The sequence below is a fragment of the Molossus molossus genome, unplaced genomic scaffold (assembly GCF_014108415.1).
Source record: "Molossus molossus isolate mMolMol1 unplaced genomic scaffold, mMolMol1.p scaffold_m16_p_7, whole genome shotgun sequence".
Taxonomy (NCBI): Eukaryota; Metazoa; Chordata; class Mammalia; order Chiroptera; family Molossidae; genus Molossus; species Molossus molossus.
In genome coordinates this window covers 92,082,495-92,097,306 of record NW_023425401.1, presented here as the reverse complement: position 1 = coordinate 92,097,306, position 14,812 = coordinate 92,082,495, and the positions used below count along the sequence as shown (strand labels likewise).

Sequence of the window (14,812 nt, the reverse complement as noted above, 5' to 3'; positions counted from 1 at the left end):
GGGAGGCAGGGCGCTGTCTCGGAGGCGACAGGCTCTCCGTGGGGCCTGAACCAGCCTTGCCTCCCCAGGTGCAAGAGGGTCAGACCTGTCCCTCGGGCCTGGAGCTGCCCACTGTGCTGCTGCAGATGGAACGGAACAGGCGGGCCCAGGAGCAGGTAGGGGCTGGCTGGGGTGTGGCAGAGGGCAGGGTGGAACCCCTCACGTCCTGGCACTCCCATCTTTCCGCAGCTCCTGTGGGACTTGGAGCTGCTGACTGGGGCAGGGCTGGGCCTCTTCTGGCCTCCCCGGGCCCAGTGTGCGTGGAACCAGTGCAGCAAGTCCCGTGGTAGGACGGGTGGGGACTCCAAGCCGCTGATGTGTGGGGTGAGCAGGGGCTCGGTTGAGGCAGGGGTGTGTGACACTGGGCAATTGTAGCGGTGAGGGAAACAGGGGAGTGGGCTCTGGAGATGGACGGATCTGGCTCAGAGTCTGTTCTGACTCCGTGGACTGTGAGCCCGTTTCCTCGGCTCCAGGGTGAGGAAGGTAACATCTTTCTCAGGGCTGCTGGGAGGACCAGTGAGCTCATCCATAGGAAGGGTTTGGCCCCACGCCCGCCCAGAGCACAGGACCTGCTCAGCTGTGCAGGCGATTACCAGTCCACAGTTAACTATCTTGGTCAAATCAACTGCGGGGCGATGCTAGACGCCTTGAGACATGCTGCAGGTGGAAGAAAAGCATTGCCTGGCAGGCTGGGGGCAGAGGCACTAATGCTCAGGGAGCCTCTGAAATGCGACCCTGAGCAGCCCCCGCCACAGGCCCCTCCCTCCAGGGCTGGTGGCTGGGCCTCCCCTCTAGGAAGAAGGGAGCTGTAGTGACTGGGAACTAGGACTGTGCCTTCAGTCTGGCTCAGCCACCAACTGCCGAGGCACCTCGGGCAGATCGGCAGCCATCTCTGGGCCAAGGCCTCCTCAGCTGTAGCAGGAGGGTGTGTCGGGTGAAGGCCAGCCAACGCTGTGGGCCAGTACTGCAGGTCTGAAGGCTCCCTGGGCAGGAGGGACCCCTTTCCAAGCTCCTTCACCTGGATGGAAAGGGAGGGGTCACCCAAGGGTATGGATGCCAGGAGAAGGTGTCTCTGGGAGCCATTTTAGAGGCTGCCTACCACACTGGTGCCCTGGGGACTAGACCACCTCCCAACCCAACCGTTCCAGAGTTCCAGGCTGTGTTCATCACCCCAGGCTGGGGACACCCTGAACCAGAGCCATCAGTTCCCGGAGGGGTGAGTCTTTCTCCCAGGGAATCTGTACACTCAGTGTTGCTGCACACAGTGACCAAACACTGGCCCCTTTCCTGTCTCCGTCCACAGCCCTGCCCAGTACCCCCACAGCCCCTGGAAAGGGTAACCCCCAGGTTCATGTCCCAGGACCCAGTGATGGGTGCAGAAAGTGGGGCAGGCCACCCTGGACTGAGTTTGGATGTTGGAGTGGGAAGGCTCAGAGCTGCTGGGGGTGGGGAGACTGGCAGACAGGCTGCCCCCCCCCCCTCTTGAGAGCCCAGATGCAAGAGGTGTACCTGAGGCAGCGTTTGCGTTCCTGCAGGGGGCAGGCCGAAGACCCATGGGCCCCGGATCAGAGGGGAGCCGGGAGTGACGCAGCCCCAAGGTGGGAGCCCCCTGGCGTGCCTGAAGAACCCACACCTGGTATGTTGACAGGAGGGGTCAGTATCCAGGAGAGCAGGAGCCCCTGAGCTGGGTGGCCACTAGATCGGGAGGCAGGGACATCCTCACCCTGAGTCCCAGGATTCCAGTCCACTCCTTTCTCATTCTTTGTCTCAGACCTTTGTTGGGTGTGGGCCCCCAGGGACCAGAGGTGGGTTTATTTCATGTGCCAGTTCCCCTTGGTTTGTGGCAGCTGTTTCAAACCTTTTGCTAGGTGGGGGCCTCCAGGGACAGGAGGTGGGTTTGTTCCCCTTGGTTTGTGGCAGCTGTCTGAGGCACTGTGTCCAGGAGGCTCTGAAACTAAAGTGGGGTTCAGTGGAGAGAGGCGGAGAAGGGGATGGAATAGTCTGTTGGCCACCCTCTGGCGGACACTGGGGGTACTGCACGCACTAGTCTTGGCCCTGTCACTGGTCCTTGCGTCTGAGAGCCCAGCGCAGTGACAGCACATGCCCACGAACAGGCACCTCGAATCCAGTGAGGCAGATGCTGAGCCCTGGACCTGTAAATGCAGACGAAAGACTCTCAAAGGATTTGTTAAATAGTAAACCCAGCAAAGTCATAAGCTTTTTTTTTTTTATCCTCACCCGAGGACATTTTTCCATTTTTTGTTCAGATGGAGTGGGAGGGAGAGAGAGGGGGAGAGAGAGAGAGAGAGAGAAACATCGACGTGAAGGGACACATCGAGTGGCTGCCATCCACACGACCAACCAGGGCCGGGGACAAACTGCAACCGAGGTACGTGCCCTTAGTGGGAACCGAACCCGGGTCTCTCTGTACTGCAGGCCGACGCTCCAACCGCTGAGCCAAACCGGCCAGGGCAGTCATAAGCTTTTAATTGTTCCATCATATGTACGAGAGAGGAAGAAAGTGCCAATGATTATTTTCTGATGGACAGAGACATTTCTATAAGTATATTATCTCTTGGGAATATGGAGATATTAATTACAACATTATTACCAGATAAATGAGCTAGTAAGACAACAGACTGGGATTACAGAGGAAGGGGGGTTGGAGGTTATTTTCACAGTTCATGGCAATAATTTCTGAAGGTTTGGGGATCTTATTTGACACTGTTCAGAAACTCTTCAAAAGACAGATCTATTTTCACAAAGAACATTCTCTTTCGGTTACTGTTATGAATATTGCCACATCTATTTGCATAAAGATGGGATTTCTTGAGAAGGCTTTCAATTGAAGACCTTATGAAATCAAGCTCTTTTAGCTGGTTTGATGGATGCGAAGCGACTTTCCTCCCTCCGCAGCTGCGAGGCAGCAGTGACATGTGATCTCCTTTTTCAGATTCCTTTTGTTAATTATGAAGACTTGCAGTTTTGAGGCTCTGGCCTAAAATTTCACTTCTTGAATTTCATTTGATTTTGCTGTCAGAAACCAAGAAAGAGCTAAAAAAAAAAAAGGTTATTTCTTAGACCTGGCCAGTTTGGCTCAGTGATTATTAGAGTGTCGGCCCATGGACCAAAGAGTCACAGGTTTGATTCCCAGTCAAGGGCATGTTCGTGGGTTGTGGGTTCAATCCCTGGGCCCCACTGGGGTTGTGTGGGAGGCAACCAGTCGATGCGTCTCTCTGATATAAATGTCTCTCTCTCTTCTACTCTGTCTGAAAATCAATGAAAAAATACCCTCGAGTGAGAATTTTTTAAAAAGGATATTCCTTAATAATAGTAAAAGGTACATGCAGTGGTTTTCTTTATGGGCCTGGATGGGCCCATCAGGACAAAGTGGGGGTGTCCTAATGAGGCCCTTCCTGCTCCACAGTGTCCCACGGTGGAGGAAGAGGGTTGTGCAGGTCCCAGTGAGATGGTCCGCCTTGGCTGGGAGGACAAGATGGGGTCAGCTGTAGGCAGGCGCACCTGACAAGCAGGCACACATTAGGCTGTGTAAATAAAGGTGGAACAATGAACTCTGACAGCCCTGAAGTTCACACACCAGCTCTCTGGGCACCCCCCCCCCACCTGCTGGGGATCCCCTCGGCTTTGGCTTCCTGGCTCCACTGCAGGTAGAATGAGGGAGGGGCTGGGACACGAGCAGAGGGCTCCTTACATCACTCTTCCTCCCTCAGGTCGCTTACATGAGCTGGACCCCACCACCAGCAGTAGCTTTGGGGAACCAGGAAACTCAGAATTCAAGGTGAAGGGGTCAAAGGGTCCTGGGCAAGGGCCCTCTCAGATTGAAGACAGCAGGGGTGGGGTCTATCTGGGAGGAGGCTGCTGGGGTGAGGCGGGGCCATCTCCTATAGCCAGGTAGAAGGAGGGACCATTACTGAAGCACCTTTACGCTACAGAGCACAGGCTTAACAAATTTAGGAATCGGGCAAGGGCCATATGGAAGTGAGGCCCACTGGGGCAGCCACTGGGGTCTCCAGGCTCCCCTGGGGAAGTGGCTCTGCCACAGGCCTAGGACAAAGTGCTCTTCCTTCCCAGAACCTGGTCCAGAAGGAAGAAAGGGGCCAAGCAGAGCCCATGACCCAGGGATCCCTTCCGCTGTCATCTGGAAGCCTACAGGGGAGAAAGGTTGCTCGGGAAGCCTCCGGGCCCTCAGGCCTGCCCTCCCAGGGCCTGCCAGAACCCCAAGATCCTCCTAAAGGATTGGGCTGGAGCCTGGACCAGGACAGAGCAGAACTTCAGGAACTGCTGGGGATTGAGATTCCTCCGAGTCAGAGAGAGAAGACAAACCAGCCTCCAAGTGGGAAGGCTACTCAGGCTCTGAGACAAGAGATCTCTGGTGGTCTGGGGTGGGAGACCCTGCAGGGTGAAAACAAAGATGTTCTTCAAGATCAAAAAGGAAATGGTCCTGAGGGCCTGAGAAAGGAGACCCCTCAGGGCGGGGCAGTGCAGATCCTTCAGTCGGCTGGAGGTGGAGGCCAGCTCTCACCAGCCTGCCAGGTGGCTCAGGGAGAGGTGCCTACACAGCCCCAGGAGGAAGAACTCCAAGGAATTCCAAGTGACTTCTGCAGGTCTCTGGGAGAACAGATGCCACAGCCTGGGGGAAGGGAGAGCCCAGGCCCCCGGGGAAGGAGCACCCAGATAACACAGGACAAGAACAAGGGCCAGAAACCACAATCCCCGAAGGGGGCCAGCTGGGAGGGCCTTCTGGCTCCTCTTGCGCCCCCACAGCTCCCAGGCCCAAGAGCCGTGATGCTAGCGTCCCTGAGTACTGGGGGCTCTGAGCAGCAAGAGTGCCCAACAGCTCTCCCGGGGCACCCGCGCATGGCGCGTGATCTACAGGGGCTGCAGGGCCCCGCAGGGGGCCCGGGCCCGGCGGAGCTGCTGGCGGGCGAGGGGAGGGAGGTGCAGGCAGGCAGCTCCGGGAGGTTCCCCGGCACCCTCGAGGAGCGGAAGAGCGCTTTTGAGGCCCCCAAGGCCTCGAAGGCTGCGTGGCCCGGGTCCCCAAGTCGGGAGAAAGCACCCGTGGGCGTGAGCGCTGCGCAGCAGGAGACAGCGCTGCAGAGGCTGCTGGAGCTGCACGGCGCAGCCAGGCGCCGGCAGCAGCAGGACCGCCAGCTGCAGCGGCTCCGGGTGCGTCCAGACGCTGGGCGGCCCCCTGGCGGGCTGGGAACAGAAGGCGGCCTCCGGCGGCTGACAGCTCTCCCCCCCAGGTCCTGGAACGCCTCTGCATTGCTAGGAACCGCCACAGCCGGGTGCACCCCCTGGAGCTCCCACCCAGCCCAGCTAAGTTCCTGCCACCACAGGCAAGACCCCGGGGAGAAGATAAGGGGCGGGGGACCCACCTGGGTCCCTTTGAAGTGCATGCTCCCAGAACTGGCGCTGACACTCACTGGGAGGGGGGATTATAGTGGGAGTCCATCCCAGTGCTGCCCCCTGCTGGCTCCGTGGAGCCCCGGGCCGGGATGCAAGGGCTCTCAGCGCTTGGCATCGCACAGGATGTGGTGGGGCAGCGGCGCGCCCTTCGGGAGCAGCTGGAACAGGTACACCAGAAGAGGACCGGGCAGCTGCGGGCCCTGCGCGCCAGGTGAGAAGGGCGGGGTAGAGGCTTGTGGGGTGGTGGCGGTCCTCTCTCCCTGGCACCTGGGATAACAGGCCACTCTCCCCCCAGGAACACCCAGAACTTCCAGCAGCTACTGTGCCCCTCTGGCGCTGAGAAGCCTACACCTGGAGAGGAGCGCTCATTCCCTTGTAACCACCACTGAATCTTTCGAGGGATGGTTATAGAAGTGGAGGTTAAGGAAAAAAGAGAGGGAATTTCAGAAAGGCCCAGAACGCAGCCTCAGAGCCTGGAAGAGCCAGAGACACACAGACACACAGCAGCTTCGTTCCACCAGGTGGCATGTGATTTCTTCTTCCCACTCCGAAGCACACTGCCTGGCCCATCGTCAGAGGGCCACATCCCGGGGGTCAAGAGGTGCGAAGGCCCCGTTCTTGCGGAAGAACGATTCAATGCGGCCCATACTGCAGAACAGTTCTTTCTTCACTGGGGGGCCTGGGAAAAGATGTCAGAGGCCAGGAATGGGTCCTGGGAAAGGCACTCACATGACAGCCCTGCCTTCTCAGCCCTAGGAATCTGACCATAGTATCCGTTTTGTGAGCGTGAATAAAAAGTGCTTCTGAGGAATGGGGGCTATGGAAAGACAGGGCGTGGGCTGGGTGCCTGGATCAGCAGTGATGGCAGAATGCCACTCAGCTGTGTGCCATCACTACCCCCAACCTCAGGATTGTCTACAGAGGGGTGGCAGGACACCTAGCCCTGCTCCACCGAGACAAAACTAGACTTCTCTAGGCCAGCTGCGGCTTTTTCCTACCGCCTGCTTTGGTTGGAATTTGTTCCCTTTACTCCCTTTTTCAGGCCCCTGGGGAAAGGGGTGGGACATTATAGGCAAGCTTTCAACTGTGTGTATCCCCGACCATCCACCTGTTCTGGGCAGGCACTACAGCAGCCAGAGAAGACTTTACTGAGTGGTCCACTTGAAACTCATGACCAGAGCGCAAAGGGACACTCAGCACCTGCACCCAGCAATCCCGCACCACCCCCTGGCATGTTCCTTTTCCCACACCTTAACTCTGCAATTCAAACTACACCACTGCCTGTGTTCCTCTCCGTCCCAACTGACGACCTTGGCTCAGCCGCACAGAAAAAGCACTCAGTCCAGATGAACACCATCTCCCCATCTCTGCCCACTGCCTCTCCTCCTGTCAGACTCCACAATCTGGAGTTCCCTGGGCGAGCTCACCCACTCTCAGGGTTTTCAAGAGCACCTACTTTCTGATGACCCCAACTGCATCTTCAGCTTTGACCTTGCTCCAGAGGATGACTGCCATACACGGCCTCACTGACACCTCCAGCACATGGCCAGTGCTGACCTGTCTTCACACACCCTCCAACTCCGCTCCTCCTAGTCTTCCCTGCCACAGCGGCTTCAGCTCAACACCTGGGTGTCATCAGTGCACTTTCCCTTCCTCACTCAATCCATCAGAAAATCCACACATTCTACCTCCAAAACACCCTGAATCGATTTCAGCTCTGCTAATCGTCCTGGCCCAGGCTATCATCTATTGCCAGGAAAACAGAAAATAGCTGCCTAACTGATCTGCCAGTCTATGCTTTCCCCTGGAACAGCCATTATATCCAGAACAGTCAGGGTTATTTTTATGTTTTAAAGTAAATCAGTGTAGTCACCTGCTTAAAACCCTCCACTAACTTCCTCACACTTGGAATAAATCTCAAACTCCTCCTCCTTGTCATTTAGCTCTCAGCCTGTTGGTCCCCAGTCAGGCATTTCCTGACAATGCCATCTAAAGCAGCATGTGCCCCCTGCCCCCACCGCCCCACTTCCTAATCTCATCGGGAACTTCTCCCTCTGACATTTCCTTGCTTTTATGGATGCCCCAGAAAGGAGTGTCCATGTGCCTAGTGCCCAGCACATCGCCTGGCGCATGGCAGGAGCCTGTGTTTGTGAGGTAATTTCCAGAAGGTTGGAGCTCACCCAGCTGCCAGCCATATGTGAAGTTGGTAGTGATGGGGAAGAGGTAGCGCATCTCTGGGATGTCCAGTTTACGGGTCTTGAGGTACTGGTAGCGCCCCTGGAAGTCGTGGGAGATGCCTTCATACAGCAGGGCCCGAGTGGCAGGCAGTACTGGGTACATCTCTGCCTGTGAAGGAGCCTCCAGGGCAGGGCTGGGGACCCTGGCCGATACTGCTTTGGGAGCAGGTGGGGGTGAGAGTGGGGGTTTGGGGTACAGGGTGGGCAGTTTGAGGGGTAGGCGGGTAGCAGCCTTAGCCTTCTGCTTGGCCTTCACCATCGACCCATACTTGCGGTACCATTCACAGCGCAAGATCTTCTCCTTAAGAAATTCCTCCTTCCAGAAGTTCTGCCGCACGGTATCCACGTTGAGTTGCCGTGACATGGTGGCAAGAGCAGAGGCAGCAGAATGACTGCAGCTGAGAGATAAGCACAGCAAGCAGAGTCCAGCAGTGGCTGCCCAGACAGTCACCAGGCAACCAATCCTCACCTCACACAGGGCCAGGGTTCTACTTGCCATGCCCTCGGCAGACCTCACATGCCTTGCTTCCTGGGACAGCCTTGGGCCAGGCCCACTGGTTAAGAGCCTCGATCCCCAAACCTTTTGCAAGACCCAGGTCTGGTCTAGTAGCACAGGCTTCCAGGTTTTCTGTGCTTTCTTCTTCTGTCCCTTGGGTCAGGTCCCCCCCAGTCAATACAAACTGAAGTGGGGGAGCCAGGAGTCTGGGCTCAAGTCTCCAGTTCCTCCCTGCCAGAGCTGGTTGCCTTTTTTTCTCTCTTTACTGATTTTTAGAGAGAAAGGAAGGAAGAGGGAGAGATAGAAACAGCAATGAGAAAGAACATTGATTGGCCGCTTCCTACATGCCCCCAACTGAGGATTGAGCCCACAACCTGGGCATGTGCCCTGATCGGGAATCGAACTGGCGATCTCTTGGTGCATGGGCTGACGCTCAACCACCGAGCCACACCAACTGGGCAGAGCTGGTTGCCTTTAATTCAGAGGACCTGTCCTTGAATTATGGCCTTCTGGCACAACCTTCCTTGTCCAACTCGTCTATACCTGGATCTTTGGCACAACCTTTTCCAGCCCTGCCCATTTAATCCCTCCAACAGCCTCATCCCACGTGAAATCGGTGAAATCAATTTCATCATCCTTTCTAGCATCTTTGAAGACAAGTAAGAACGTTATTTTAATTTAATATCAACAATGACACTGTGTAACAGCATAGGGAAGAAGTAGTGGAGAGAGTGTTATTCCCTTACCAACCTTGATTTTAATGACAGGGCCCAGCAACATGGAAGCACCTCATCTAGTCTCTCAACGAAGTGGGAAGGGGCAGGGAATTGGAAATCAGAAGCTCAAAACTTAGAGAGGGGCTGATGGCAAGCCTGGGAGAGGCGGTAGGGCTGTGGGGAGTCCCTTAGCGCAGATCTTCAGCTGTGAACATGCCCCTGGCCCTGCGCAGGATGGAGTCCTTGGCAGCATCATAGGGGTGCTCCTTGGATGGGATCTCAAGAACGGCGGGAATGGAGCGCTGGTGGGCGTCAAGTGCATGTCGCACCATCTCTGCAATGTACTGGTTGATGAGGATGATGCCAATGTCGTCCCGGTTTAGAAACTGCCTGTTGGGAGAGATAAAAAGGGAGTCCAGGGTAGCCCACTCCGCGTCGACGGGTTAGGCTTCAGGGGGAAATGGGCTTCACCCAGAAAGCATAGAAGACAAGGGTAAAGGTTGCTACACTAAACTCTCCATCCTCTCCAGAATCAATTTAATTCAGAAGCTAAGGGCCATGGTGGTCAGGGTTAGCTTCTACCTCCCCTGCTTAGAAAGCTCCCAAGTGCACTGGTAATGCAGACTAGGGTGCAGTGTATTCCATATGCTGCCTTTGTGTAGCAAAGGGGGAGAATAGATATGTCTGTACCTTTTCGTTTGTATAAAAAGAAAGTGGAAATAAGCTAAATGGGTATCCACAGGGGTGGAGGAGGGAGGTAAATGAGGCAGAATAGGACAGGGATGGGAATGAGACTTCTTAATATGTATACCTTTTAAGCATTAATTTGCATACCACATGAACACATTAACATTCCAAAGGAAAACAAATTACATTTTTAAAAGGGGGTTGGTAAGACGACTAAAGGCCTCAAGGTCTATGCTGATGAGGGCAGGGACAAATCACTGGGGAAGTTTAGCACGAGCCAAGAACACAACATAGTAGATAAAAAATCAGTAATGAAGGAATCACACTTTCCACACAGAGGGAACCTGGCAATGGATCTTCCCTTCTGTGATCACCCACTCATTCACTCATTTATCCATTAAAACTACTTACTTTGTATTACAAAGTTGCACACCTGAAACTTACATGATGTTATTAACCAATGTAACCCCAATACATTTAATAGTAATAATTAAAAAAAATATATTTACTGAGCACTTGGTGCCAGACAGTATGGTAAGTTAGACTTGACCTCTGAGGTCCCTTTGGGTTGGAAATATGGCAAGTTCTTGAGGTAAAATTTGTCCTCCCATGGCAACCTGGGCCCCTTTACCAGACTGCTTAGAGATCAGCCTCCCAGGCCAGGGCCTACTATACCCCAGGCAACGGGAACCAGTCTCAACTGGGCAGCTCAGGGCTGGGCTGTTTAGGGAGAAACAGGTGAGAGCCTTTGTTCCTGAGACTTGGCAACAAGGGCCCAGAGAAGGGGTGAAGGGAAGAACAGGGGTTGGCATTCTGAATTCTAGTCACCAGGACACTGCCTGAATTTAGGGACAGGTCTGCAGAAGACAGGACACAGTACTGATACTCTTCCCGCTGCGCTAAAGACCTTGGAAAATTCCAAAACAGACTGGGGAGGGCGGTACAAGCAGACTGTGGACCCGGCTTAAGAGAGGCAGAAAGGTTTGGGACTGGGTTCAAATTCCTGCTCTGTCTCTTCCAAATCGTGACTTCGGTACGTGCCTTACCATCTCTGGGCTTTCGTGCTCTCACCTGTAAGTCTGAATGACCCGACCTTACAGGACGACTGTTAACCTCGAAGGGAGACGAGAATACAAGAAAGCCCGAGCCCAGGGCCGCCAGGGGTTCATGGGGGTGTGGTTCCTTTTCGGGTCAACTCGCAAAAGAGCGGAGACTTGCAATACACGGAGCCTGCTCCACGGGTGAACTGGGAAACCCCGCGGACGGGCCGCACCCGGGGCTGGGCGCTCTGCAAGCCCAACCTCGGCAGGTCGGACTGCCCGAGGGGCGGCGCCCGTCACGAGCTCCGTTCCCCTTCTCTCCTGACACACCGTCACATGAAGTGGGAACTCATAAACCCGACAAAACCTCCAAAGGGAATTTGGGGAGCGGAGGCCTCCACTCGCGAAGAGGCGGTGGGCCGATTCCCCTGACCCTCGGGGCCGCGACCTCACACTCGGGCCAGGGTCTGGAGGCCCCGCGCCGCCCCCGCCCTCTCCGGGGCTCCCACCAGGCAGCAGAGGTTCCCTCTCAGGCCTCGCGGCTACCGTACCGGAAAGTGTCTTCGATCTCATTGATGGTTGTATCCTTCTCCACCACCAGGAAATTAGGGTGGCGGTTCTTGTTAAGCTCCCCTATGCCGCCCAGCAGGAAGCCGGTCACCGTGTCCTCGTCCCCGATCACCGCAATAAGCTTCCCCCTACCCGCCATCCTGGCAGACACACAGCGCTCAGCTGCGAACGCCTGAAGTCCTCGAATCCCCGCCTCCACAGCGCGCCGCCTTTTCGCTCACACCCCCACCCTTTAGGCATGCGCAGTTCCACCACTCCGCCTCCTGGGACATGCGCATTAATAGCAAAACGGCCTCCATACTTATGGCCTGCGCCATAAAGAGTGGCTCGAATCCGGAGACTACGACTCCCAGAAGTCCGCGCGGCATCACGGGTTGGCAAGGGACCTTCGATTGTTTGTGCGACCAAGGTGTTGAGCCTACAGGTGTTAGACCCCGAGATCTCTAAAGAAGACAGTTTCTGTTGTCGAAGGCAAGGTCTGGGTCTCTGTCGTGTATATATGGCACATAGTTAACAATGACTACATATTGTTTAATAAAAGGATGAGCAAGTTAATGATGTTACTGTCTAGTGAGGTTGAGTCTAGTGAACAGACAATTGCAAAGCAATGTGTTAATTGCTAAAATGTGAGAAGTACGTGGAAGCACTATCAGTGGTAACTGACCCATGGGAAAGGGGGCACTCAAAAAGGTTGCCAGGAGGATGAAGGGGATAGAAACGAGGACAGGAGGGTGTTCTAGGAAGAGGAACAGCCTGTGCAAAGGCTTAGTGGCTAGAGAGCGTAAGTGCCTTCAATAAAAGATTAAAAATCTGCAAATTATCCTGGGGATAAAGTTATGCTGAAGCCGCCAAAGGATATCAAACGAGAAAATATCACCAGATTCATGTTTTAGAGATAGCATTGTGACGGTGCTGTGTAGGGACAAGCCTGAAGGAGGAGACACCATGTGGTAAGAGTTGATGTGGCCAGAACTCAGGCAGTAATCATGGGGAATGTGTAGAAGCAGATGGAGTTGAGATGTTTTGAGATAGAATGGACAAAACTGGTTTTTGGATTGGATGTGTTTGGGGAGCGAGAGAGACCCAGGGGACTTCCAGGCTTCTGGCCTGTGCAACTAGGTGGATAGGAATAATACTCCTGAGTGAGCTTTGTGAGATGAACATGCTGAAGAAGAAAGGTCCACTCTTTCTTCCTTCCTTTTTTTAAAAAGAATCCTCACCTGGGTATGTGTTTTTATTGATTTTTTTTTTTTTTTTATCCTCACCCGAGGACATTTTTCCATTTTTTGTTCAGGTAGAGTGGGAGGGAGAGAGAGGAACAGAGAGAGAAAGAGAGAAACATCGATGTGAAAGGGACACATCGAGTGGCTGCCACCTGCACGACCAACCAGGGCCGGGGACAAACTGCAACCGAGGTACATGCCCTTAGCGGGAACCGAACCCGGGTCTCTCCAGACCGCAGGCCGACGCTCTAACCGCTGAGCCAAACCGGCCAGGGCTTTTTATTGATTTTTAGAGAGAGAGGAAGGGAGAGAGAGAAAGAAACATTGATATGAGAAACTTTGATTGGTTGCTTCCCTTATGCACCCTGACCGAGGATCGAATGCACAACCTAGGTATGTGCCCTGACTGGGAATTGAACCTGCAACCTTTTGGTGTACGGGATGACGCTCCAACTGAGCCACCCAGCTGGGACTTTCCTCCTCCTTTTAACAAACAGGCACCCTGGCATCTGGTATGATGCCAGGCATGGTGTTTGGGAGTTTAGAGCACTTAACATCGAGATGGTCTGGTCTACTGGTTGTTTGTATTAATAGGCTCAGCATTTGGGCACATCTGGTTTGAATCTCGGTCCTGCTACCTAGGGGTATGATTTTGGGCTCATCACCACCATTCTGAGGGCCTTGTTTTCTTCAAATAACAGTATGCCCACCTCATGGGCTGTTGGAATTAAGTGAGATGGAGCCCATAAGTGCTCAGCACCCAGGGCCATACTGTGGTTGGGAGAGACCAGCTGGGCCGGATCTCTAGAAACACATCAGTGCACAAGAGGAGGACAGCAAATCATGCAGGAAAACTCTCACATTTAGGGGTGAGGCAGAGGGAGGGCATAGAGAAGCAGTATGTGTGGAAGTACCTGGCTCAGTGCCTGGCGCAGAACTGGCCTTTAATGGCTATGAGTGGTCGGATACTTAAAAGAATAGATCTCACCTCGGAGGGTCTGTGAGATCAAATATGGAACTAGCCTCTATCACACACTCCTTCATTCAGCTGGCGTTTACCAAATGTGGCCAGAAGAGGCTGAGGACAAGCTTGATAAAATACGATTTCTGTCTTCAAGCAGCTCCCTCAGGACTGAGGGGAGAGTAAAATATATCCCAGGGAGGGAGTAGACATACAGAAAATGAGGTTTTGAAGGGGCTGTATTTAGAGCAAATGAGGGAGAGGGAAGGAAAAGAACTTAAAAGAGGAGCAAGGAGGCAGATAGGCTACTAAGTGAAGAGGTGAGGAGGGGCCTTTGGAGTTGACCCACCATCACGAGCTGAAATGTCTAGGGATCGTCCTAAGAATTGGGGAGTCAATTGGGTGAAATGCTTCTTTGCTCTGCTCTGGCTACTAAGTTGCTTGTTCATTTATTCATTCATCCCACCTGCCTGTGTCAGACCTGCCAGGGTTGGGGAGCTCAGTCTGGTGGGGAAGGTGGATACATGGTCACAGACCAGGGTAGCAAATGGCAGTTAGAGACATGTCCTGGGGGATATGGGAGCTGGGGGCTGGTCCAGAAGGGGTCCAGGAGAGCTTCCTATTGGATAGGAAGATGAAGAAGGTGGAGAAGCAAGGGTGTTCTCTGGCAGAGGCCCAAACAGCCACATGGGGCCTGGGAAACTATAGGCTGTGAAGAGGGATTAAAGCTGGAGGCTACTGTGGGGAATGAGCACACTGCCTGATTTGGGGCTTCTGGAATGAACAGGCAGGGAAGTTGGACCTGAACCTGGAGGCCTTGTTAGGAAGAATAGACATTAGCCCGCAGCAGGAGGGAGTCACAGAAGGGCCCTGAGTTGGAGAGGGGCATAATCTCTTTAATGTGATCCCATCTCCCTGCAACATGGAGAGTGGGTTGGAGGGAGCCTGCAGGGGCCAGAGAGGCTGATGCATCAGGGAGATGATCAAAGAGGCTGTGGGTCAGGGAGGCTAGTGAGAGGCTGGGGTGAGGGGAGGCTAGTGAGAGGCTGGGGTGAGGGGAGGCTAGTGAGAGGCTAGGGGGCGGGGAGGCCCTGACTTGACCCAGGACCTGGCTGGAGTTCCTGGGTCTGCATGTGGTCCTGCCTGCCTGCTGGATGAGGAGCATCCCTGTCTGAGTCCGCACTCATGTTTTAAGGTCCTAATTTGGAGAACATCCTTGAGGTCAGGCCGAGTAGAAACTGGCCTCCCAGTGGTCCTAGGGAAGTCTTCCAGGACACAGTGTCCACCTCCCTGTCCCATCTCCTAGCTCTCCAGGAATCTCAGGATGGATCCCACATCCTTAACTAAACCCCGCCCCCCCAATTCCTGGTTATTTCTGTGAACATTTTACCAACTTCTCAGACTTCACCAAAT

At 54.3% G+C, this 14,812-nt stretch overlaps 2 protein-coding genes across 2 annotated transcripts; both read right to left on the bottom strand.

Moving 5' to 3' along the window:
* Positions 1–6,041: 6,041 nt before the first annotated feature.
* On the bottom strand, positions 6,042–8,070 carry ATP6V1FNB (ATP6V1F neighbor). Its single transcript, XM_036247646.1, has 2 exons — positions 7,650–8,070; positions 6,042–6,148 (listed from the first exon to the last, which is right to left on the bottom strand). Exons 1-2 carry the CDS (start codon positions 8,068–8,070, stop codon positions 6,042–6,044), a joined length of 528 nt encoding a protein of 175 aa, XP_036103539.1.
* A 786-nt stretch (positions 8,071–8,856) lies between these two features.
* Positions 8,857–11,425, bottom strand: ATP6V1F (ATPase H+ transporting V1 subunit F). The gene is made up of 2 exons (XM_036246938.1): positions 11,197–11,425; positions 8,857–9,308 (listed from the first exon to the last, which is right to left on the bottom strand). The coding sequence occupies exons 1-2, from the start codon at positions 11,352–11,354 to the stop codon at positions 9,107–9,109; spliced, it is 360 nt and encodes a 119-aa protein (XP_036102831.1). The 5' UTR covers positions 11,355–11,425; the 3' UTR covers positions 8,857–9,106.
* Between the last annotated feature and the right edge of the window lie 3,387 nt (positions 11,426–14,812).